General features: G+C 41.1%; 1 protein-coding gene across 3 annotated transcripts in view; it reads right to left on the bottom strand.

The window, feature by feature from the left end:
- Positions 1 to 25,558, bottom strand: part of LOC121711134 (corticotropin-releasing factor receptor 2) — a 168,295-nt gene extending 142,737 nt beyond the window's left edge. For 2 of the 3 annotated variants that reach the window (XM_042094494.1, XM_042094477.1), the window contains exons 1-3: positions 25,441 to 25,558; positions 17,592 to 17,673; positions 9,405 to 9,524 (exon numbers count right to left, since the gene is read on the bottom strand). In XM_042094494.1, the coding sequence (XP_041950428.1) occupies positions 9,405 to 9,524; positions 17,592 to 17,673; positions 25,441 to 25,482 (244 nt within the window). In that variant the 5' untranslated portion in view covers positions 25,483 to 25,558. Of the gene's footprint in view, positions 1 to 9,404; positions 9,525 to 9,612; positions 9,826 to 17,591; positions 17,674 to 25,440 lie in introns of those variants that run through there. The other variant, XM_042094485.1, reaches the window with a different exon arrangement.
- Between the last annotated feature and the right edge of the window lie 1,234 nt (positions 25,559 to 26,792).

Raw genomic sequence — 26,792 nt, 5'->3', positions numbered from 1 at the left:
AAGAAAAAAAAGAAAAAGAAAAAAAAAAAAAAAAGAAAAAAAAAAAAAATCTGACTAAACCTATATGACCGCCGCTTCGCTGCGCGGCGGTCATAATAACTTAGTATAAACAACGTTTTGAAAAGAAAAACAGTCTAGGTCAAAATTCAGTATCATTACATGGTGTATTAATGAACACACACACTAAAACACACACACTAAAAGACTATAAAGAGAAAAACGAACGTCGAAAGCTGTACATAGAGGTTAGCTGTCAGTCTCTTCCCATGCATAACAGATTACAAGTGTGCTGTCCTGTCTGGTCCTTTGAGACCCTGCTCTCCCACTGAAGGCTGAAGATTAGGATTGAGTAATTGAGGACGGCTGAGTGATTAATGCCTTCTAGGACGGAGGTGGGGCTATGACCACTCGATAAGGGCATCCGCAAGTGCTTCACAACCATGAATACTGAGCCTGGACAGACTCACAATCACAGACTACTCACAACCAAGTGAGATATATTTGGTACTTTAACAAGTGAATCAACTTGCAGGTCTGAGAAGCTGTTTGAATTATTTAAGGTCTAGAACAAACTGCATTAATCAAAATGACACCAAACCTTTGGAAATGTAGACCTGGCAGGTAACTCTTCGCTTCCAAAAAACTCTTTCACTATCATTACACTATGTGTTTGTGAGACTGATATATTGTCATATATGCAGATACATGAATTGATTCATCATGCATTCAGCCATTGGAGAGTAAAAATGTTCTATTTGACACACAAACATTTCTCCAACACCCAACCAACGGCGGGATCAGAAGAAGAATAAGACATATATCCTGAGAGAACACTTACTGAAGATCTAAATTGAATAATGTGGATTTAGAAAACTGATGCCTTATATAAAGATGATGAATCAAATAGCAATGAATGAATTATTCACACGCTTCAGTTATAAATATCCTCAGCCCTCCCACTAGCACCCACCTCAACCACTTCCCGAATATCATTATGGGAATAATACACACAGTCAAACAGAAATGGATAATCTCCCAAAGCCTGATTTAGAAAAACACTTCCATATGACTGATGGCCTTAAACACAAGCCTGCTGGAAACAAGACATGGCTATTATGAGTGATGCCACCTATTGACTATGAAATGTTTAAATATCCTGGAGCGTGTTATCGACCCATTAGTTACTTAGTACAAAAGCCTATGCGAAGATATGAATTTATGTCCCTCTCCATGTTTAAGTACTGACTGTCTACTACTGTTTTACTACTGTCCACAGCCTAATGTTTTACTACTGTTTTACTGCTACACTGTTTTTCATGCTATATTAGCACACATGACCAATGGCCTCTGCTACAATACTGAATGGCTGTAACCCTATTACAGCAACCTATTATTGCACTGATATAGTCTTTATATGGCCTTGTCTACATTATACATTACTCTCGTATGCTGGTCTCTAGACCTTAAACACTGTTGGACTACTGTTGGACTACTTTTTGCACCTTCACCATGACACTCACTCTCTTAGAGCACCTTACCATGCACACAGAATTACAGGCCCAGTCCTGGCCCTGTCACTGCAAGCGTCTCATGCTTGATCATCCTTAAGCACACTGTGGATTTTTTTAATTTAATTTATATAGTATATTTAGTATTTCGTTTTTTAGTTTTCTTATCTTCTACAGTGGAGTTTTGTTATATGTATATACTTATATTTACTCTTTCTGCTGTAAGTGCATGTTGTGTGTGATGTCTGTATGCTACTGAGACCTTGAATTTCCCCTTGGGGATCAATAAAGTATCTATCTATCTATCTATCTATCTAATTTACAACACATCGAGATATCTGACAGTGCTACTCTTGCATTTGTTTGTGGTTCGCATCATGCATCATCACAATATACAATATTGTATGTAATAGTGCCTCTATTCTAAAATAGCAGCTAGGTGAAGGAGTTTATACTTTGCTAATGCAAACCCAAAGACCTCGACTCAAACACCTCTGTGATTGTGTGATTTTGGAATTATCTTGTCTGGAAATCATTTTCCAACAGACTATATCAAACTGTTTGTTAACCAAAGATCATGTGTCTGTGTGTTATTGATCAGCAAGATGCTGAGGATGCACTGAGATCGGGAATGACAGGACCCAGACAGAGGCATTGAGAATGTACTTCAAGCACAAGCCTAGTTCAAAATGCTGACAAGTTTTCATTGATAATACTACTCTTAACAGGCTAAAAGTTATTGATATATTTTTTCATCCTATTAAAAACTTGAAAGCAGTTCCTGTTCCTGTTCATTTAGGTGGTTGCTATAGTATCTTAACACTGTTTCACATAGTGTGTGGGGCAAAGTCCCAGTCACGTTTGGAAACTGTTACATTGCTGGGTAACAACAGCATGGTAAAAAACCATGTCTAAAGCGCCATTTCACCCTCCGTCTCAGGAAATTCAAGGCATGTAGTTCAATTCACACACTACACATAAGCAACAACATAACAATTAAGTCACACATAGTTTTGCCTGAAACAATCGCCCATAATGCAATGCGAGTGTGAGTGTGAAAGTTTAATTTTAGAATTTGTGTTAAATGTTCCCCTTGCTCATGTTAATATCAGATGATGATTAGGATATGTGTTATTCCCTGTAGTTCCTCTCAAGTATTATCTTTCGTCTTTGCCTGTCGTTATCCACTGTGTTGTGTCTCTGTAAAAGGTCCCTGTCTGCTTGCCATTCTGTACCAGTCTGACTGAATGTGATACAGTAATACATGACGAGAAAGCCACAGAAAACCCTGACTCTTGTGCCATTACTACAATAACTATTACAATGACTTTTGTCATCCCCGACCTTTCTGAGGAATTTCAAGGATTCAAACTCTACACCAGTCTGCCAGGATGTGAAACATTCAAATAATGGGGAGTTGTTTCAATCTATATGGTCTAGGCTATACATATCTAAAATCTAAAATCAAGTAACCCACTGACTACTCCTTGTCTTCAAAGACATGTCCATCACCATATTCTGCTATTTATAGTGGATGGAATCCACTATCTTGAAATCTCCTGGCTTCTTCTTATTATAACCTTTTCTTTTTACTTTTTCAAGAATGAATGCGACTCTAACCACTTAACGTACAGACATGTTGAAATAACCGTTCTGAAAATCTGGAGTGAGGCAGAGTTATTATTTCTTATTTTTAAAAAAGTTTATACTTTTTGAGAAATAGGGGATTAAAAATGTTAAAAAGCTATTCCCCCATAGACTTGAATGGCTGTGATGTTATAATGGCCTAAAGCCAGCTGTGCTCGTTAAGCTCCCAGAGTAGTTCCCGGGCTAATCAGAACACTGGCACAGGTGTCACCTGTGAATCCGCTTCTAATGCAAACAATCTGCCGCTCCCTAAAATTACACATCCCATAATTAACTTGTGCGCAAGCGCAGTAGCGTTCTCCTTGCGTCATTGATTCCTACAGGCCACCTCCATGGCCACTTCACGGCATCATTGCTTTCAACCATCCTCTTGAAGAAAGTTTACGTTCTTGTTGTCTGGTTCGTCCAACGAACCACAACGAAACAGACGTTTTCCTACCACACCCAATGTAAGTAACAATTAATTTGTGTTTTTTATTTGAATGGAGTGTGTGAAGTCTGTTTAAAACGACTCGGCTAATCAAGTAAGCAAGCAAGCTGGCATTAGCTTCAAACTTGTAGCTTAGCAACATACTCGTAGATGCTACGTCTAGAGAGGACATTAAGTTTAACTCTAGCTAGTTTGATAATTTTGGTATTACGCCGAGTAAGTTCATATGGTAACGCCTCCAATTACCACCACTTTCGTTCGAAAATTCTAAAACAATGATGTTTTTTCATACTTAAAAATAACATTTGATAAATGAACCTTACATTTTTCAGTAGCCATAGGTGTGTAGATTTGAACCAAATCTGGCTTGGTTCTTACAGGGGCTTTTACTGCCTGAAATATCCGATTTTGTTTACCACGCTCGGAGGTTAGTGCTGGCCTAATGGGTCTCCCATTTACGCCATTTCAATGGCACATGAACGGTTAGACCGAGAATTCTCGTCATGAAATTAAAATTCCACTGGAGCTCCAAGCGGATTTGTACACGCAGCCTTACAACACTGTTAACAGCTCTTCGAGTCACGGTAAAATGTAATTTTTGGTACATAGCTAATTTAGATACACCTATGGTGTGGGTACTTGCGTTTCTTTAGAATCCGCCGTCTTGGTTTGTATAGAAATGGATATTAAATGACACATACGCAAGACGGCGGAAATACGGGACCGGCAAGTAATAGGGGGAGTTCCGATAACTTAATTAAGCGATAACCGAGGATTCAGTAGGTAAGTTATATTACGTTAGCTAGACCTCGGGAATGTGTCTAGGTTTGAGGTTGTGTGCAGTTGAGGCGGTAGCTAAGCACTTCCTAGCGATAGAAGCTGGCCTGACGAGGGAAATGGCCTTCTATAGCAAACAATCACTGGCTGAAACTTAGCCTCCGTTTTGAACTACGTTTGTATGAGTGGTAGGTTGTGGCGTAAAATGACTTGATTGTAGGTTTAGCTGTTAGTTTGTTGTTCAGTTGAACATATTTATCTAACAGGTGTCTCTCCCCCCCCCCCCCCCCTTTTATTTCTGTTAGGTGCCGCTTTACTCTGCTACTGGAGGATCAGGCTGACTGCAACTGCTATGGATGCTATGGATGGCAGGAAAACACAGTACACATGAATTTCTAGATGAAGAGTGAATAAATGCTTAACTGATAACAAGTTGTAAATGGTTATTTATGCAAGCTTGTGTAGCCTAAACAAGACATACCTAGGCCTAGCCAAATTTATCTTGGCTGTAGATAAAGCAGGATATGAATTTCCCAATATTTTGCCTGATTAGGCTAATAGTGGTTTACTGAGGTTTAATATCAATTGAAATACCATTGAAATCACGTTGATCTTTAGTTTGGTTGTAATTTCAACATTGTTTCAATATTCATTTTAGTGGAAATACCATTGAAATCCAGTTGATCTGTAGTTAGAATTTCAACGTTGCTTCAATATTAATGAAGGGTGCAAAAGTGATAAATAATAATAATAAATGTTGCAGTGCGACGTTGATTCAATGATTTTTACGTTGACAAAGTAATGTTGATTTTAACATGGATTCAATGACTAACTGTTATCTGGGTGCAGAATGAGCAGTCATTAACACTAACTGAAAGCCCCGTTTTGCAGGTAGTCTTGCATTGCATACTTGCAGGCTTTCTCTGAACTACCGTATTTTCCGGACTATGAGTCACACTTTTTTTCATAGTTTGGCTGGTCCTGCGACTCTTGTGTTTTTTTCCTCTTCATGACACATTTTTTGACTGGTGCGACTTATACTCCGGTGCGACTTATAGTCCGGAAAATACGGTACATTTTCCAAAGGCCAGCTTTCGTGCTTGTGTCACAACTTCAGAATGGCTTGACGCACATGCTTCAAATTTGGTGTGAACATTTGTATGGACTCAATGATGAAGTCAAATGTCAAGGTCAAACCCACCTTGAGTGTGATCTCAAGAATGCCTGACACACAAGGTTTTTTGGTACAAGGGTTTGTATGAACTCAAAGATTAAGTGATTCAATGTTTTTTTTTTTCCAGGAATCTCTCCACCAACATTAAACCAGCAGCTTTCCATCCACTATTGTAATTCCTCTGGCATTAAATTTCTAGTTTAAATTCAGATAGTGATACATTTAATAGGAATGATAGGTGATTTTATGTATCAAAACTAGCATGCACTGAGACAAAAATCTCTCCAGAACTCTCCTGGCTCCTGCAACGGAGAAAATCCAAGCTAAATTTAGTAGATTTCACAAAAGAGTGGATCCACCGCACTTCTGCAGCATTACATCTGGTGCATCAGACGAAGAGCGGACCGTGTAGATTTTTACTTCTACTAAATTCAGTAGACTTTCAAAGTTCGGAATATATCTGCTTGTCAACCAATTAACTGGCATGTGCACTACATTTTGCTGCGGTACAATCAGATCACTGTGATGGCTGTCTGGAAGAGGTTACCTGTAATGCTATTTACTTATACTCACATATATATATTGTAACGTCGCTGTCTTCCGGACTGAGTGCTAGCCTCCCAGAATGCAATGTGTGTGAATGCTGGTTTGTGTAATGTCGGTTTTAGTGAGTGTAATTGCATTTATCGTGTCATGTATGTGTTAGCTTGTGTAGTCTTTCTTTAGGTTGTACCCCATGTGTTTTACCCGGTGTATTGTATGTGACTACCCTGTTCGTGTATCGTGCTTGTTTTATTGACTTCCCTTGTGTTTCCTATGTAATGGTGTCTTGGTATGTGTGTGTTTCCCGCTTCCGCTATTAAACCTTTGATTGGACAACTGTGTGTGTCGCATCAATCGTTACATTGGTGTCAGAAGTGACTTTCAAACATGGCCTCCGCCCAGCGAGAGAAGCTGGGAGCGGGAGACCTCACCACTGGGTGGAGGCCCACGCAAGAGGATCCGAAGAGAGCCCTTGTAAGGGCTACTAAAAAGCTTTTTGAGGCCTTCTGTCGTTACTGCCGCCGGAGGAGAGGAGCTGTCGTCTGGACCTGCCTGCTGCCATGGGAGGAGATCTTGCCGGAAAAGGGGCCAGAAGAAGCGGTCACGGATGACGCTGGCCTGGGCGCTGACTCTGCCGCGAGAAGACCAGGAGCCCCTGCCCCCGCCGGGCGGCTTGAGGCTGGAGTTGGCGGTGGCCCTGACCGCGACGCGTGAGCAGAGCCGAGTGAGAGCGGCGAGGAAGAGGTTCCTGGACGACGGACGGTTGGCGGAACCGCTGGGGGCAGCGAACTCATGACGGTTGGGCAGCTTCAGTGGAAAATCTGAACTTTAACATTTGGGTGCATGTAAGAGGCACCGTGCTATGTGGGCGCCCATTCTAGTTGGCCTGTTGGCCACGCCAGAGAAAAAAAAAAAAAAGGTCCGCTGTGTTGGGTTGAAGCGACGAGTCAGAAGAGGGGGGTCAAGCCTTCGTTGCGACCATGACGGAGTGGAGCGGGCTGGGAGCAGCGGAGGACAGCTCTGCGAGGAGGCAGCGCGAGGAGGGACGCTGAAACCGGTAGCTGACAGCCTGAGAGCTCAGCGTGTGTGACTGTGGAGTGGAGCGACGGAGGTGCAGCGACAGTTGACCCGTGAGTTCCGGTGCTTGGTGCCACAGTCTACGGTAGTGAAGGCCACCTAGGGCCCCGCCTAGAGAGGAGGAGTGCCGCGGTGACAGCCGCGAAAAGTGCAGCCTGAGAGCGGCTGCTGAGAGGGAGCTGGGGACGAGCAGCGACAACCACGTGGTTGCTAGCACGCCCGCACTGGACGGCTAGCAACTGTGGTTCGCCGGTGAGTGAGCTCCTGCAGTGTGTGCACCCCACGTGTTGTTGGCGGTACCACAGACTGATGGACTGAGTGAGTGAATATTCCCTGAAATGAGGGAACTGAGGCTGCCTTGTATCTAAAGAGTAATTTAGTTTGTTGATCTCTATAAATGGACAATTGACAGACTCATCAAAGCATGTCAAATGGAGTAAAGTTTCTAGCAAAAACGTCTAGCAAATGAGCAAAATCTAAAGTTTAGTTTCATGTGCTCACGTGAAACTTTCATGTTTTCACGTGAAACTTTCATGTGCACACATGAATGTGCGCACATGAAAGTTTCAGGTGAGCACATGAAAGTTTTGTGGGCGCACGCAAAACCTTTACACATGAAACTTTTGCAGTGTTGGGGAAGTTACTTTTAAAAAGTAGTGTTTGCTCGTTACTCGTTACTTCTCAAAAAAGTAACCCGTTACTTTACTTAGTTACCCTCTATGGAAAGTAACTTTTTATGTTACTTTTATGTTGCTCGTCTTTGGGCAGAACCCAATATCTGTTCCTAAATGTGTAGGCCTACATAAAGTTCTACTATGGAGGACATAATAGGTATTTCTTTTGTGCTCTTTATTATAAAAAATGCCACAAACAGAGCACTTGACAAGAAAACATTGGGCTTATAGGCCTCAACACCACCACTAAAGCCCTATGAAACAATATCAAATAACATAGCCTCGATACATCGTAAGCATATTGAACACAAAATATATGAGGGGTTATTTTATAGCCTTATACTCTTTCATTAAACAGGCGCTCCTCCGAAATTTGGTGCAAAGCTAGTGCAAATCGTATCAATAGGCTGGCAGTTGAGTTAATGGCAGTGGACAAAATCAGGGCACATTGTAGGCTACAACTAACACTTACATTCCTCCCCTTAGTTTCGAGTAATGTGAATACCTCCATCCCTCAGGAGTTAGTGTTGGCTGCGTCTCGCTTGCTATGATTGCTCTTCATTGCCACCAGCTTCTGTCACGTACCGTGTGGAGCTATGATTGCACTTCATGCTACTAGCCTCTGTCATGTAGGCTGCCGTGTGGAGCGTGTGCCTATTGCGCAAGCGCACAGCTGAGAAAGCAGCATCTGTCCCTGGGAAAAGTAACGTTGCGCCGATATGAAAAAGGAACTACGTTACGTTACCAAATTTTCAGTAGTAGCGTGTTACACTACTTTTTACTCGAAAAAGTAGTTACGTTACTGTAACTAACGCGTTACACACAACACTAAGCACATGAAACTTTCATGTGCGCACATGTAAGTTTCACGTTGATTTTGATACTAATAATATTCATGTACATTTTGTATCTATATTCCTAGGTCTAGAGCACTGTTGTCACTGTTATGTCACTGTTTTCTGTCAATGTTGTTTAATGTCATCTATGTGTGTGTGTAAGAAACCCACTCTTTTGACCTGCAACCAAATCTACCCTTGGGTACAATAAAGTTACCTTACCTTACCTTACCTTACGTGAGCACATGAAACTAAACTTTAGATTTTTTTTGCTCATGTCCCCTTAGGGGCTCCGTATGATACACTCTCGACCATGTGTTTAAAAATTACTGCTAACTGAAATATATGTGTTATGACTGAATGTCATATGTCATTTAAATAGTGATAGAGACACATTCAGGGAAGTTTTTTTTTGTCGTCTCGGCTAAGTAGGTTACTGTCCTACAACCAAATGTTAACCGACATAACTGAACATGCCGTTGCTGAATGTAGATGAACTGCATAGCGTTAGACATGTAGAAATACATGCCAAGTCCGAAACTCTGTTGTAGCCTACCCCTGTTTCCAAAAGCCTACTCGTCTTCTAAAAGGTGAGCTACTTGAATTTAGTGGACACCTAACGTCACTCATGTCATGTAATAATATATTATACCGCTGTCTGAATAGCTTATGTGATCTTGTTGCCATTATTTAATAGACAATAACAAGAAGTATTTTGACTAAAAATTATTCACTTACTTGTGGTGTTGTATTTAACTCCGTTGATGTACTCCGGACATGGTCGCTCCACAATTCGACCCGAGTTGCTCCTTGGCCAGCAAGTTCCGATCTCATCTGTTGTGGCATTACAATAAATACCTATAATACACAAAAAGAAATGAAACACCAGTAGAAGTAATGTCCTCATGTGGATATGCTGGTGATAGAGGCTAACCCGGCACCGTACCGTCAAAATTCATTAATGAGAAAGATGCATTCTCGTAAAAGGTGTCCTGAAAAGCATCCATGAGACTACAGTTGGGATCACCAAACTCCCCAATGAAGATTTGAAAAATCGTCGCATCCATGTTTCGGAAAATTAAGGTGAACAAAGTGCTATCTTAAGTAGTGCTCTGCGGTCTTCTCACTCAGTGAAGCATTTGAATCAGTTTAATCCACGCACTGATGGCAGTCGCTCTCAGCGCGCGCGGGGGTTATCCATTCGTCCAATTGAAAGGCTGACAGCGGAGCACTAGAATGACGGAATGTTTCGTTTCACACACTGGATCCATAGGCTACATAAGAACCAATTTTATGGTTTAGGGAAGAAAGCCGATTCGGTTGTGTAAAGGGCTATGTAGTAGCATAGGCATAGTTTCGCATTTTCACGTTCAAACCATCAGAGCAAGCCAGCCACCTCCAGGGAATATATCAGACGTCTCGAAATTGTTGTTATTTTCCCTTTGTGAAACTGCTGGCCAAAGGATAGGAAACTTACCCATAGCAGTCCACTAAGCCTATAACCAAATCGACTTGAACACAAGCACACCGTTCAGTTTAGTTTCAGTTCAGACAACTATTAGAAAACAATAGGGGAAAAAAACAAGAAAATTCTTACATGTAAAAAACTATTACGATTATAGTTATGGAATGATATCTGTAATTATTCCAATTGAAAAAATATGTAGTCATTGCACTGTGAATTGGCTTGCAACTAGACAGAAATGTCAGTAAACATTGGGCTATGAGAATGTTTTATAATAATTCTGGATGCTTTAACTGCCTACCTAAAACTATTATTAGCATATAGCTAAATGTTAATGCATTCAGCTGAGTTGTGTTTATGGAAGAGCTCTAAAAAGCTTAGCAGAGTGTCTGGATTGTGTCTCAATGAGATCAGTGCTTATTATCAACTGCCAAATCACTGTCTATTCACTGATATTACTGCTTAGTATTGCAAATTCAGCACATTTCAGAAAGCTTCAATATTATATCCCAGCATAGGGCTATATGAAGAACTCTTTTAAGTAAAGTCTCTATAAGTTATGGCAATGCCAGTTACAATGCCAATAACAATTCAGTAGTATACAGTACAGGTACCTGGAATGTCATCATGTGACGTGTTAACATTCAAATGTCAGGTAAGATAAAGAGCACATATATTTTATTATAATTATAGATTTGAACTGCTTCAACTGCTTTGAATGTTGCATTTTATGACATGACACTACACCTGCCCTCTTTTGGCGCATTTGTAGAATAAGCAAAATTATAGGCCTAGCGCAATCCATAGTCATCATTCCACTGTCACTTAAATGCTGTGACTATACTTTCACTTCAATAGGCTGACTATTCAGAGACCACAACTGCAAAATCCAGTCTGGGCCGCTAGGGTCTTGAATTACAGAAAAAAAGAATGTTACATCAGAGTTGCACGGTTTAGAAGATCAAAAGCTTGCAAATATATGACTGATCACAGAGCAGTCCTGAGACCCTACGGCTGTGAACTAGAGTCTGCAAAGCTTTCACAAGATAGGATTTTTCTCAGAGGTACTGGGTCATATGTAAAAGGCAAAAGCAACCGCACGTCTCAGGTTGCACATGTACTTCGGCAGAAGTGGATGCCAATACAAGCGTCAGGCAGATTACCTGATTGGACTGTTCTTTTGAATGAAAGTCATCAAACACAGGTGTCTTAAAACAGGGCAATTTGGGAGCAAGTGCTACATGAAAATTAGAAGGCAGCAAGCCAGTGTTGATAATTAACAATGTCCTCATTGTCCTCTAAAAGCAAACTAGATGACGAACAGAGAATGCCCAATTAATTAGAATGGAAAACAGTACTCTGTATTTTCTCTTTGTAGTTTATTCAGTGTTTTATTCTGTTTAACCACTTCCTTAATTGTCTTTGATGAGCACCAAATTATCTATTCTATTATATCCACATACTCTAAGGTTTAGGACAACATAAACAAAGCCATTCAGTTGCACTGAAATAATAAATTAACAGTATGCACTACAGCAAAGTCCATGTAGAATAGGATATACAGGATGGAAATAATAATACATTGGTGTATAAATAAGATAAATATATAGCCATAATCCATTCTACACATGTTTAAAAATGGGTGACTGATCCATTTGATTCCATAACATAAATCGATCAATTCCTTCAGTAACATGCAAATTAGAGTGTAGGCCCAGAACTAAAAGGCTGAACACATGACCTCACATGACACAAAAACAATGCTAACTTAATGGTATACAATTCATACATTTCAATCTTATTCCAAGGTGCAGATATCAAACACCCATCAAAGCTTTCAGGATGGTCTTAAAATCTAACAACTGAACAGCCTGACTGACTTTCTATAGCCATGGCCTCCATGTCCTCTAAAACACCTAACGTGTCCTGACTCCTGACATCAGTAGGCTCACAGTCACAACACATCATCTTTAGCTCTGTTTTGTTTTGGCATCTTTATTCAAGGTAAGAACATGCACAAGTTATGACACTTTAAAATATGGTAACACTTTACTTAACGGGTGAGTTCAGCAGCTGAACTCACCCGTCAAGTAAAGTGTTACCAAAAATATTAATGAAAAGGGCCCTGAAAGGTACACGGGACACCAAGGACAGGCTGCCTTTAAAGGAGAAGTTCAGTGTGATATTGACCTAAAGTGTGTTGAAACATGATACCGAGTGTGAACTTTTGTCTCATAGCTCATCTCGGCTTGTCCCCTGCACTCAGAAATCTGGCGCTAGTTAGCCAATGCTACCAACAGGTTTTCAAAGGGGGTGCCTTGGGCATCGGCCTAGCCATGCAAATAAATCACAGTTTTACACCATTTACGAGGCTCAAGGTAGCTCCACGCTTCATTGGTAGTCTCCCGAGGGCCCTGACATTTAAAATGAGACATTGAGAACTTTGAAAAAGCACTGGTAGTTTATTTACAAGACGATTTATACAGACAGTACCTTCAGGAAGTTTACCGTCCGCCGCCATCTTTAATTTAGTCACGATAAGTCGAGCGACGAGTACGAATGAACAGGTATGATAAGGGATCAGATTCCAAAGATAATTCTGTGGAAATGCATGGATTCCAGTTGCTGCTACTGGAAGCAACTGGAATCCATGCATTTCCACGGAATTATTTTTGGATACCAACTGCATTTTATTCTTAAAACATGTTTTCGTATGCAGGCAAAGTGTGTGTGTAATCAGATTTGGATTTATTAACAGGATGTAAATCTGAAATTGAAATTTTGAAAACAAAATTCTCATTGAAATTTAAAGCAGCCAAACCAACAGATAAATTAGTAATCTGCTGAATTACGGAAGCTAGGCAGGTATGGCCTTGTTTAGCACTGGATGTGAGACCTGGAGAAAGTTCCTTTTGGAAGAGGTGTTTGGCTATAGGTGGCAATCCTCCCTCTTGACAAACATCAGTCCCAATGCTCCAGTGCAGTGACAGTGACACTGTGTTGTAGGAGATGCCATCCTTCACACGGCAAGTCAAATTGAGGTCCTAACTCACTGTGGTCATAAATGATCCCATGGCACTTATCGCAAAGAGCAAGAGCTCTTGATATCCTGGCTAAGTTCCCAACCTGATTCATTCAATCTGGCACCCTAATCACCCCCCAGTGTAATTGGCTCATTCATTCATTCATTCCCTCACTTTCTACCTCAAGCTGGTGCGGTTAGCATTCTGGTGTATAATGGCTGCCGTGCATCACCCGGGTGGGTGCTACACATTGGTGAAGGTAACTTCATTTTCCCCTTCACTTGTAAAGCCCATTTTCATAAATGGAAGTAAAATGTGATGTTTTTTACTTACACAAGGCTTGTTTCTCTCCCTTTTTTATTCACATGTCTTAAAAACTGTGTTGGTGAGCACTTCATCATGATAATCCATTCAAGCAACACATGTGTCACATGAAAAAATGCCGATTTAAAAGTATGTTGTTTTGCACAGAGGTCCCTTGTGGTCACAATAAAATAGTGGTCACAATAAAATGCCACTCTAGCATGTGCCATTTTATCATGTTGGTGAGCTATTTGACAAATATACATGGTTGCAACAATTATATTTACTTGTCAAGCAAACCAACTATCTGTTCAATGACCACAATCATAGACAGACATTGTCATGAGGACGAGGACATGGAGGGGCCAGACAGGGAGAAGTTGCATCTGGAACGTACTGTATAACACAGTGCCACTGATGTAGTTTTGAGGGAGCGTGCAACAGGCATGCTGAATGCAAGGATATCCCCCAGAGCGGATGCCTGTGAAGTGAATGCAAAGGGGAAGTGTTCTCTCATACCAAATCTCTCTTAACTCTTACCTCTTCTCTCAACATGTGTGAACCATTCGTATGTAAAAAAGAATACTTAGATTGTTTAATTCTGATGGGGAAAACAGGTTTGAGAAGGTGTTCCGTTTATATTTTTGTTCAGTATGTGTTGCTTTGATCAGTGCTTCGGTTAAACCACATAGTCAAGCCATTTCTGGTGTGGAGCTTTTTTTTTGCATTTTCTATAATGCTTCAAATGTTAATTGAAATGTATTGATTCCTTTTGCTCAATTACTTTTGCACAGATGACCGGCAGGCTGGTGTCATTAGGCAACACGTCTGCCTAAGCATTTTAATGAGTTGATAAAGCCATCACGCCATGGCCTTGACCTGTCCTGTTGTGCTGATGCTCCCGTTCGTTAATTACTGCTTAGTAATGTGATGAAGCCGATGTTTTTACACAAAGAATAGGGAACCTGAAAACAACTGGCAGCTTGGGTAAAAGGGCAAAACTGAGGCTGAATGAATGAATGGATACATTAACAAATGAGTGAGTGAATTAGTGAGTGAGGAGGGGGTTAATGAATAAATGAATTAGAGTTGGCTTCCCATTACATGGCTACAACTATCTGTTGTCCAATCAACCAAAGTCTCACAAACCCTTCATGACATGTATAAAAGCTAGAGCTGCAATAGAAGGTAGTCTATCCCTAGTAAATTCCTTACTAAGTATATCATAAACACTGGACATTTTGTTAGGGATTATTTTATTTTATTTAAGAGAATGTTTTTTTCTTACTTAGATCCATTCAGGTCACATCCAGATGACATGCAATCTTGTAAGCTAGGTGGGGCTATGTGGTGTGGTGCTAATTGATGATTAGGTATATTAGTGAAATGGGAAAAATGAAAAATAAACATCTAAAGGATATAGACCGCAACAGTACCGCCCACAGCCGATTCCGTAAGTAAAAATACAATACAATTTCTCCATTGACAACTCACAATGGCAGGTTGGGGAATCAAACCCGGGCAAACCAATTGGCATTTGGTGATGTTAAGCTCCACCCCGCCCATGCAATATGCAAAAGATATCTATGATTGTGGTTACTGAACAGTTGGCTTGCTTGATAATAGGGCTGTAACGATATGCGATTCGAAACCGAAATCGCGACACTCCACGATACTGTGTCGCGGTGTGAAAAGGCAGAACCGTGACACACCCTTTCTAGTGTTTCAAGCAGTGCTTGCAGCTTACGCGGCTGTATACAGTAAGCAACACACTCCCGCTTTACTTACTGGTAGCCTACGTTGTCCAAAGATAAATAAATAATAATTCCATACCTCTCGTTGCTTTCATTGTAGACTATGTGTTCAACTTTACCAAACAGTATAGAAGTGAACCCCCTCGCTCTCTCGCTCGCCCTCTCACTCTCCCTCTCTCTCCTGCTCAATGAACACGCACGGCTCCGCCAACACAATCCAAATAAAATATTCACATTCGAAAGCAAGGATGCATAGAAGACGACTAGCTAAATTACTATTAAATCAGCTTAGCATCTTTAGCATGCTGCACATATTTGTAAAACTCTTGCATTCAAGTTGACTGATCATCTCAATACCAAAACGTTTCCAAAAAGGGCCTGTCCCAAGGAGAACAAGTATTACCTTGAAACTAAACACACATGGGGAAACTGAACAGTCCAATCGGTAGACTATGATAAGCTAGCCAACTATGCTACTTTGTTTACAATATTTCCAGGCTTCAACCAGACAGCTGAATTAAAGAGGTAGAGTTGTGATAAAAAATAGTAGGCCTAGGCTATAGGTTAATCTGCATACAGTGTGCTGTCTAAATATCAGACATTCAGTAAAATATTTTTATATCAGGATATAAAATAATACATATATACAGGGCTCCGAACCGGTTCAAGGAACGAAAACGAAAATCGAAAACGAACGGAATTTTACGGAATTTTACGAGGAGCGGAAACGGAAACGAAAACAAAATGGTCTTCAACTGTTCCGGAACAGAAACGATATTCTGAAATCCACAAAACCGGTTAATAACGGGTTTTTTTTCGTTCTCTATATAACAGCTTAATAATTTGATTTCTGCAGTTTGAAAAAACAAAAAAAAAAAAAAACGAATAAATGGACCTTTGGTCCAAATGGGTATATTTTGTCTTGCTGTTGTAGTGTAACCTATCCGTCTGCCACTTCGGATCTTAGGCCAGCTCGTAGCGTAGGCCAGTGTTTCTGAAAGTGTGGTCCGCAAGCTATCCCAACTGGTCCGCGAGCTGTTGTAAAAAATAATATAGATGCGTTGTTTGCAATATTGAACCAACTTGTATGTAAATCCAAAGTTCTGCAATACTGCCTATGTAAGCTATGCCAATTTAAATCATATGAATCCTCTGACACAATAAGCAAGGTGCAAAGACAATAAGCAAGGTGGGTTCAGTGAGTAGGCCTATTGTGTCTATTAGCTATGTGGTCCGTGAGGTTTTTTCTAATGGATAAGTGGTCCTTGGTCTGTAAAAGTTTGAGAAACACTGGCGTAGGCTACTGAAACTGATTTGGAAATTGTTTGTAGCCTATGCGTAATAGCCTATTTTGCCTGTCCACGCCGTGTCGTTTTAAAGTCGGGATTGGAAATGTTTGCGCAATTATAGCCTATTCTATGTAGTCTAGAAGAGTTAGGCCTTGTCAGCAACAGACAGGTTCGTTTATAAACAGGGTTGGAATTATAGCGCAAGCCTTTGAAGATCTCCATATCGATAAAACTCCAAAAGGCTACAACCAGGTAAGGAGTTTAGCACGTACCCAGAAATATTTTTGATAAGAAATTATTTATAGGCATAGGTTAGGCCTACAGTAAGTCTGTAGGCTATGGGATGGATAGCCCATCTGAATGTTTTTGGATGCCGCCTGTGATTTATTATTTTTGGCCATAGCTACGGTATAGGCTAAATCAAGGGGAAATAATGAGTAGCCTACGTCTATTCTAAGGTAAAGTCCACAAAAATAGACTTGATAGGCCCGCCAAACACTGCCGGAACTTTAAGAACGAACGATATTTTGCGTTCCGAACCGGTTCAGGACCGATATGTTGGTGGCGGAACGCATGCAAGAACGAAAACGTTAAACATAGGCCTATCTGAACCGTTCGGAACGGAACGTTTGAAAAATAATTTCGTTTTCAAGCCCTGCATATATATCATACTATATATTATATTCTAATCCTCTGGTGTAAGGTATCCCCCCCCCCAAAAAAAAAATAAAAATAAAAACTAAATAAATTAATTAAAAAATCGAGGTTCGTATTGAACCGTGGGTCAAAAATCGTGATACAAATCGAATCGTGAGGTTGGTTTATCGTTACAGCCCTACTTGATAAGTAAACATAGTAGTTGAAATCATATATTTTTGTCAACATCCACATCCAAACAACCACATTTTACTATGAATAATTTTTCAATTGATCATTTTCATTTTCACGTCTCCAGGTGCAGAGAAGGCCTAAATAAAACTCTCCATCAATATGGGTCTACAAAGAAAGACCTTATAAAATGTTTAACCTCTGTTAATCACCAAAACATGTTATGCTGTATTAGTCAAGCTATGGGAAATCTGTGTTTTTACCTGTTACATTGTAGCGAGCTGAAAGAGCTTCGCAGTACTGTTGAAGTAACACTGCAAGAGACAGCTCACCGAGACAGTTTCTCTGTGTGTGGAAGGAAGGAAGCATACCGTTATTAGGTGATATTTTCATTGCAAAACAACAAAATTCAAGGACAAAGGAAGCAGTACCATGTATCTGCAAAATCTGCACAGGAATATTAACTTGATACTGGTATATCTAGTACATCTTAATTTTACTTAAATTATAAGTATGACTGAAAAGGAATTATGCCACTAGGGGCAAAATGATAAAAGCAATGACTGTATATGTATACCGTATACAGTAATTGGATGAGGCAACAAACACAGTAAAACTATAGAATAGTAGAAGTGGTGGGGCTAGTTTTTTTTAAAAAAGCTATAGAAACTAGATGTACCGCATAGCGGTACAAAATATGACCGCCGCTCAGTCCTGTACATCCGTTCCGCGAAAATAAATCACACTTCAATTTGTCTCCATATTTTACTCCATCCCCCACTCTTGAAACTGTTGTGTATGCTTGTTTGGCATGCCTGAGTGTGTGTGTGCGGCTGCACAGAAAGTAGCCAATTGGTGCTGAAAAGGTGAATAGATTGTAGAATAGCCAAAGAAGATGTAGCATTGTTATAAAACCTTTAAAATCTCTAAACAATCACAAGTAGGGCAGTTCATCACAGTTCATCCATTGCAACTGGATTGATGAAAGGTCACTTACACCTGTAGGCTACATTGTATTTGGGGAAAGCAAAAGGTATCAGCATAATGTTATTTATTTATTTATTTATTTTTTATGTATTTATAAACAAAAACATCTCTGTCAGTTCCATGCCGTTTTCAACAGCTATCAAAAACAAAGGTCATTTTTGGATGGATGGATTTTTTGTGAATGTTTCTTCTTCTACATAAGATTTTAGTCATCTTTAGTTCATGTAATACTTTATTGTCAATGCACAAATTAAGTAATAGTAGTCTGAAACGTAATTGTTAATGCACAAATTAAGTAGCAGTAGTCTGAAACGAAATGCTGTTTTACATCTAACCAGTGGTGCAAATAACTGACATGTCCAAATGGGCCTTGATGAAATGCATCGCTAGACTGTTCATACACATTTTAACGGGCCAAAGTTGAAGAGCTGTTGTCCGTTATTGTTCGTGCAAATATAGGCTGATTCATGTTCCCTTGCATTGTGTAACTGAGGTCCATGGCTAGTCTGGCTTTCATCAGACCAAGCTCAATCTTTTAAGAAATCAAAAAATAATTAGCGGGGAGATCAGGCTTCACCCAGCCTAGTCCATAGGCACCCGATATTGTTTAATTTTCCGATTGAGATATCCACGCTCTGGCTATTCTAAATGCAAAAATGCATCAGGGAGTTATGACAAAACTGTAACTAACAAACTAGATCCTAATAGAAAGCTGTTAGCTTCCCTAAGCTACAGGTAGGCTTATAAGGTAGGCCTATTTACAACATAAATTGTCAATAGGCTATGCTGGCGACACAAATAAAATCTCCTTTGGAAACCAATGGCTTACGCCTTACAGTATCAAGCGGACTTAAACTGCCATATCGTGGCGAAAAGTTGTAATAAAATTCACGCAGCTCCATGAGTCAAGGAAAGCGCGAATGAAGTAGCCACTTCTAAATGGGACCCACTACACCAGGGGTCTCAAATGAGCTGGGGGCCAATTCTGCCAACGTCATCTGATTGGAGGGCCGGCTATTTCTGAAAATGCAATGTTCTTTTTTTCAAATACCACACAAAACTGCAAACAGAAAGTGCAAGTGTTTTTATCTAGTTTTAGACACCTGTGCTAGCAACCTTAGCTTATAAATAAAATAATGATAAAATAAATATTAATACAAATTATAAAATAAATGAAAAACATAAAAAACAGGTATGTGTGTATGTTTCACACCAAATAAAAATATTTCCTCTCATAACTTTTTTAAACCTGGTAAACTAGGCATCAGGGTTAAGAAAGCAACACCATTGGATTTTTATATCAAAATGTAAAAGGCCATGGCTTGAAAGTGGTCAGAGATAAAGTTATACTGTAAATGTAAAAATCTTTGAGTAAAACAAAAGTTTATGAAGGGGGTAAATGTACCCATCTAATTTGTCACTGGATGGCAAGCACCTCAAATTATGTACCTTTCAGTAAATACTGGATGAACATATTTAAGCAGGTTTACTTTCCTTTTTTCATACTACCCACATAACATTTACAATTAACAGAAGCACAAGCAACAAGCACAATTAACAGAAAAACACCTAAGATGTATACCAACACCTAAGATGTTGTGGTTTAGTAATAGATTACTACAATATAGGCCTACAATAAAGTTTTCTGGTCAAACAGTTCCTATCGCGGGTAATCTGCAGTAGCCTACCCAGAAGTTCGCATCATATTGCGGGTGACTTTGTAGTTCTTTAGAGCCCTATCATAGACGATCGATCATAATCTCCAAAAGGATATTCTCCTTCAGAATTAGAATTAGAATAGGTGAATAACATAGCTTACCTAAGACTTCAACACACGTGAACGTTTTTCAACATTTGGTGTAGGCCTGGCTATTTCTGCTTAATTTCTGCAACACTATGGCCTGCATCGCTTCCGCGTCATTACAAATGCACGTCTTTGTGTTTCTCGCGTGTAATACAAGTATTTCCTGAAAACTTTGCGCAGCGATTTTGGGTTTGAATCAAGCTCTGGATGTCTTGCACATAGTGGCGCAGAGTAGGCCTACAAATGAGATTTGTCACCGTACCTGGATCTATCGTCTATTTTAATCAGTATCGTTGTTTGTCGCAATTAATAGCCTCAAGGGCCGGATTACATTATTATTTAGTCATACGTCGCGGGCCGGAATTGGGCAGGACGCGGGCCGGATTTGGCCCGCGGGCCGGGTGTTAGAGACCTCTGCACTACACAGTAGCTTAAGGTGTGTTGCTAAAGCAGCCATAATGAAATGAAGGTGTCATTGTTAGGATACTTCACACAAACGTGCTTTTTAATTTCACAGACTACAACTACCAAAACTGGAATCAAAACACATCGATTCCCCTCTCACACTGCACGCACTTAAAACAAAATAAACAGGCGTCTCACTCACGCATGTATAGGCAAAACTGTATCAGACCGGTGTAACGTTGGTAAATCTTCCATTGCACAGAATGATTTTGTAGCACGTGCAATAAATGACAGTCGAAAGATACAATTACAGTGCTGCTATCAATTTGCTTGGTATAACCGCATTTATAGTTTTCTACAAATGCAATCAATCAAATTGGCCTCCATCACTCAACCAACGCTAACGGTAACATTACCTAGGTCCTTTGACAATCCCTATATGACCGCTTCACTAGCTTCGCTAGCGGCGGTCATAATAACTGTATTTGCCAGTTATACGTCACTGGCGTTAGAGGAATTGAGAGTGGTGGATGCCATGAAATCAAAGGAAAGAAAACATGACTGAGATCACAGAGAAATGAGTGGACAGTTTGGGTCCTTGCATTGGTAAGGATGAAGCATTATAAAAGATTTTAAAAATAGTAAAGTTTGGGAAAGGTTTAAGACTAACATTTTTCACTTGATTTCCCCATTTTTGATGGGTGTACTGCACATATCGGGTAGACTGAGTACAGTTGAGACACCTTAAATATCTTGCTTGCACAGCAAGCCCAAGTTGTGATTTTTGTAATGCACATGCATATTTGTGCCCTCTTTGATCATGGAAAATTTGAACGACACAAGTATCTCCCATTTAAGGATATCGGCAAGTGTTTTTTTCCCAAAGTAAGAATTTCACTTCACCATGCAGAAGCAGGACAACACACCAAGAGTAGATTTACTGACTTTAGTTACAGAGTGCAGCGCAGGAATCTTACAACAATGACACAGAAGGAACATAACGAAACTAGGGGTTTATATACAGAGGGATTTAACAAGGCTCAGGTGGACAAGGAACAAGGTAAAACAAGACAGGTGGAAACCATAATTAACAGACTAACACGGATCAGGTGAGGGGTGGAGACACGGGCACAGGGAACAGAAACACATGGCAAAACAAACAAACACATGGAACAGGACACAGGAAGTAAACAAGAGATGAAGACATGAACACTAAACGGGGAAAACAAAACACGACAGGACCCTTACATTACTACCCCCCCCCCCCCCCCCCCCCCCACCTCAAAGGGCCGGATTCCAGACAGCCCAAACAAAAAAAGGTCCAAACAGGGTGGGCGGAGGGGGCTAACGGCAGGAGGGTCAGGCGGGCGGCCGGGTGGACGGCCGGACAGGGACAGAGGGTCAGGCGGACGGCCGGTCAGAGACGGAGGATCAGGCGGACGGCCGGTCAGAGACGGAGGATCAGGCAGACGGCCGGTCAGAGACGGAGGATCAGGCAGACGGCCGGTCAGAGACGGAGGATCAGGCAGACGGCCGGTCAGAGACGGAGGATCAGGCAGACGGCCCGGTGGACGGCCGGTCGGCGACGGAGGGTCAGGCGGACGGCTGCTCAGAGACGGCGGGTCAGGCGGACGGCCGGGTGGACGGCCGGACAGGGACAGAGGGTCAGGCGGGCGGCCGGTCAGGGACGGCGGTTCAGGCGGGCGGCCGGTCAGGGACGGCGGTTCAGGCGGGCGGCCGGTCAGGGACGGCGGTTCAGGCGGGCGGCCCGATGGACGACCGGTCAGAGCCCGAGCCTGTGTCGGAGCTGGATCAGGATCAGGGTCAAAAGCCTGAGTCAGAGCTGGAGCAGGAGCGGGAGCCGGAATCGGGGCTGGAGCTGGAATCGGGACTGGAGTCAGAGCGTGAGTTGAACTCTGGACTGGAGGGAGGCGAGGAGCCGGGACAGAGCATGGAAGTGTCACTGGAGGAGCGTACTGTGGGGCTGGCACTGAAGGACACAAAGGGCTGGCCACTGGAGGAGACAAGGCTTGGAAAGGCACCGAAACAGGGACAGAAAACCCAGAGGTAGAAATGGCCTCTGCGGTATCAGGATCAGGATCAGAGAGGTGCTCAGGGAAACCTTCATGGTCTGTTGACCACTCCTCAGTGGACCAGTCGTCGTCGTCGTCTTCGGTGGACCAGACGTCCTCATCGTCCACCCAGAACTGCTCCCAAGGAACATTAGAATTGAAATCAAATTTCAAAAACTGATAAATGCCCGCTGGGTCTATGTTTGGCTGTGTCATTCTGTCACGGACTGTTACGGGCTGCTACTTGAATTGACCCAAAAGCAGGACAACACACCAAGAGTAGCTTTACTGACTTTAGTTACAGCGTGCAGCGCAGGAATCTTACAACAATGACACAGAAGGAACATAACGAAACTAGGGGTTTATATACACAGGGATTTAACAAGGCTCAGGTGGACAAGGAACAAGGTAAAACAAGACAGGTGGAAACCATAATTAACAGACTAACACGGATCAGGTGAGGGGTGGAGACACGGGCACAGGGAACAGAAACACATGGCAAAACAAACAAAGAAACACATGGAACAGGACACAGGAAGTAAACAAGAGATGAAGACATGAACACTAAACGGGGAAAACAAAACACGACAGGACCCTTACAGACAATGAATAGCTCATTACACTTATGTTACTGTTAAACGTAACTGGTATCATTACAAACATTATTCTGTGTCCTAAACACTGGCATATTTTATGGCATTGTGCCATGTAAGGTCGTTGCAAAATCTAGAGAAATGTGTGAGGTGGTCAGTGGGGGACAATTGAGACATTGGATTGTGTTAGGCTACTTGAACATTCCATTTGTAGGCTACTGTTCGCTATCTGTTCCTGTGTCACATTTTGTTAATGATGTATTCCTTTTAACCAACGCTAATTTAAATGAAATAAATGAATTTGAACTACAAACACTTTGCAATTGCTATGTTGTTATTTATTCAACTTTCCAACTAATGGTTAGTTAACTATACATCATTAAAGATTGGTGTCTCAACTGTACCAGGTAGGTGTCTCAACTGTACTCTATAGGGTACAGTTGAGACACAGTCAAGACAAAAAATGCACCTTATGTTTATGAGCTAATTGTGGAAAATATAAACTACTTATGGGTATTATTGATTTATAATATTTTAGTCTACAAGCTAAGGAAATGGCATGTGGAATATTGTGTGGAAAATCACTTCTTTTCAGTATCTATTTTTTGTTTGATTTTGTGTGGGCAAAAAGTGTCTCAACTGTACTCAGTCTACCCTCCATACCATGAACATTTCATATGGAAAAATGTTGGGGAAATTAGTTGCAGTTCAACAAATGTATAAGAAGTTTACAAAGCATTACTGTAGGTGAAAGAAATAGTAAAAAACAATCACAAACTCCAAGGTTTCAAATGAGCAAACTCTTATCTCAAGAATGAGACGAATTTCAGACTGCTCACCTCAATTTTAAAGCAGTTAAATGACACTATGCGCATCCTCAAAATCTTGTCTTTTGCAGCACTCCAATTGCTCTACTGAGGGTTTGAATGGGCGGGGGCCTGGCTTGCATGTCAGTGTATGAGTGCAGTGGACTATTTGTCCTCTCCTCAGGAAAAAAAACTCTGTACTATATATGGTCTCCCTCAGTGGGCTAATTGGTCTACTGGGATTCAGAACTTTGTCCAGTCCATTGACATTATCCCCTGGGTCACTGGACACCCCATGGACCTAGCCTTTCCCACCACGGGTAATTGTGGACGATAGCAACTTACAGCAGTGAACAGCCGGAGCGCAAACTAGCTAAAAGAGGATTAGGCCTCGATCTCATACAACATTTCACTGGGCAAGGGCAACCCCCAGATTATAGAGATGGAGAGAGAGAGAGAAAGAGAGTGATAGAGATAGTGTGTACGTGTGTGTGTATGTGTGTGTGAGAGAGAGAGATAGTGTGTGTGTGAGAGAGAGAGAGAGAGACCAGCTGTAGCACCATTGAAGTTGTCATGAGGATGAGGGCATGGATGGGCCAGACACAGAGGAGTTGCACATGGGGCGGCTGGGCAGAGCCTGTCTGCTGGAGGGCTGGGGGAAGACGTGGGGTGTGAAGGGCTCTTGTGAGTCAGGGAGTGGATAGAGACTCCTGTTGGCTTGCTGTGGGTATCATAGAACCAGTTAACACTTTGTGTATGTGAGCCTTATGGGAGTAAACAATAGCAGCTGCTGAAAAGCATGAACAGTACTGGTATGCTGAAACTATTCATAGAGCTTTGGGGGTTTGGTGTCATCTTAGTGACGTGAGCGATCTTGGTATTGTAAAAAAAAAAAACACAAAAAAAAATATACATTATGAGACCTCAATATGGATGTATACTCATCATCAATTTATTTCACCTATCTAAAATCTATGTCATGATGCAGCCTGTAGAGAAGTTTTCTGAGCAGATCATTCCCACACGTGTCCCTGGGGAATTTCTCCACTTGCTTTTCCATGACGTGCAGGTGCGCTGACTTTTACTGTGTGCATGCTGCCTTTAGCATGGCCAGGCTATGTAAAGAATATACTCTATACTACCATTATGATTCTGTGAGCCATTTAGCATATTCCTGAAGTTAACTGGTGGTTTAATGTGCATACATAATATAATTGCACTGCAAAAACAGATGAGGGAAAACACCAAGAATATACTCCTTTGAAGTTTCAACCTCATCAGCATACACCAGACAAATTGTGTAACCTCAGATAAAATTCCTTCTCTATCTGCATATGAGTAAGGACTCAGAAGTTGTCAAGACAGACACATATAATACAGATATTGACTTTCTGTATGTAGATAAGCACATAGATGTATGATGTATAGTGCAGATATCTACTTACATGGAAAAGAAGAAGGCACATCAGAATGTTTGATATATTCATTGTGGTGTTGTCGCAGGTCAGACTCCAATTAGGCTTTGCTCTCAAAAGGCTCACATTTTCCCAAACAGGGCAGAAAAGTCCTCCCAGCTTGCCTTAAATTGCTCGTGAAATCTGTCAAGTACGCTTTGAAGAATATCCCCGTTTATTAAGAAGATGGCACAAAATGAATAAAAAAATGTCTGTCCGCAGCCTGTCACAGGAAAACGTCAACTCAAAGAAAAACAAAAGCAGCAGCAGCTGTGCTCATTAACTTCAGTCAAACTGCCCAATACATCCACCATCTCAGCAAGAGCAAGCCCAATGTTTCCTTTGGAAATAGGACCGCATGCATTTCTCATATGTCCTAGGCGTTTGAGGAGAAAAAATATTTATATAAACAGTGATGGCAAAATAGTTTTGAACCTCAGTTTAGGACCATTTACTTCAGGATAGCCTCTCGTTTCACAGTCTGGTCAGAGTCGGTCAGCTGGTTTTAAGCCAGTCTGCCAAAGATTGCTCTCTGAGTCCAGCATGTGTTTTTTTCCACTTCTCCATGCAGTGTTTGTGGACTGCTCTCTCCAGACCTTTTTTGTGCACTTTGTCTTTTGGCTTTGCTGTGCACAGATGTCTACTGAGAAAGCTTCACAGCAGCCTGTTGGAGATGATGAGCTATACAGTCACATAATCAGGAGAGAAAATACTAAGGCTAAAAGCTACAATTCCAACATCATAGTGCTTCTTTTGAAATTTTCATATTCTAATTTATTTTTAAATTTTTTGTAATAAGGTCTGGAACACATTAGTTTCTTCATTTTAGCTCTTGGACGTTTGAACAGGAATTGATGAGGAGGACCCAGCGTGCTCCAGGGTATCTCACCCTTAGGATTTCTCCTCCATCACGGTTCATCTCTAATCCCTGCCTGTACCCTTCCCTGTCTGTGGTCATGTTTGTTTGAATTACCTCTTTCATTAATTAAACATTTTCCAATGTAGACCACCATGAAATCCTCAAAAACCTTGAAAAGACCATTCACATTTATCAAATACAGCCTCTTAAATGGTACAGCCAGGAATCATATTTATGGTGTTCCATATCCTATTGTCAGAGTGGACAGTTATGTTTGTGTCCTCTAAAAGAAATAATGAATGTGAACATGCACTTTCATCTGATGTTTTTCTGCTGATGTCTACATTGTAATACAACAGCGGGGCTGATTCAGTAAGCAAGAATCTAGGGCTAAGAACTCTGTAATCTACTCACTTATATTTAAGATGATGCATTTTACAGCCCAGAGACCTATCTGATCGGTACAAACTTTCATTCCGGCCCC

Source organism: Alosa sapidissima, chromosome 1 (genome assembly GCF_018492685.1).
Source record: "Alosa sapidissima isolate fAloSap1 chromosome 1, fAloSap1.pri, whole genome shotgun sequence".
In the NCBI taxonomy this organism is placed as follows: Eukaryota; Metazoa; Chordata; class Actinopteri; order Clupeiformes; family Clupeidae; genus Alosa; species Alosa sapidissima.
This window is presented reverse-complemented; position numbering and strand designations above follow the sequence as displayed.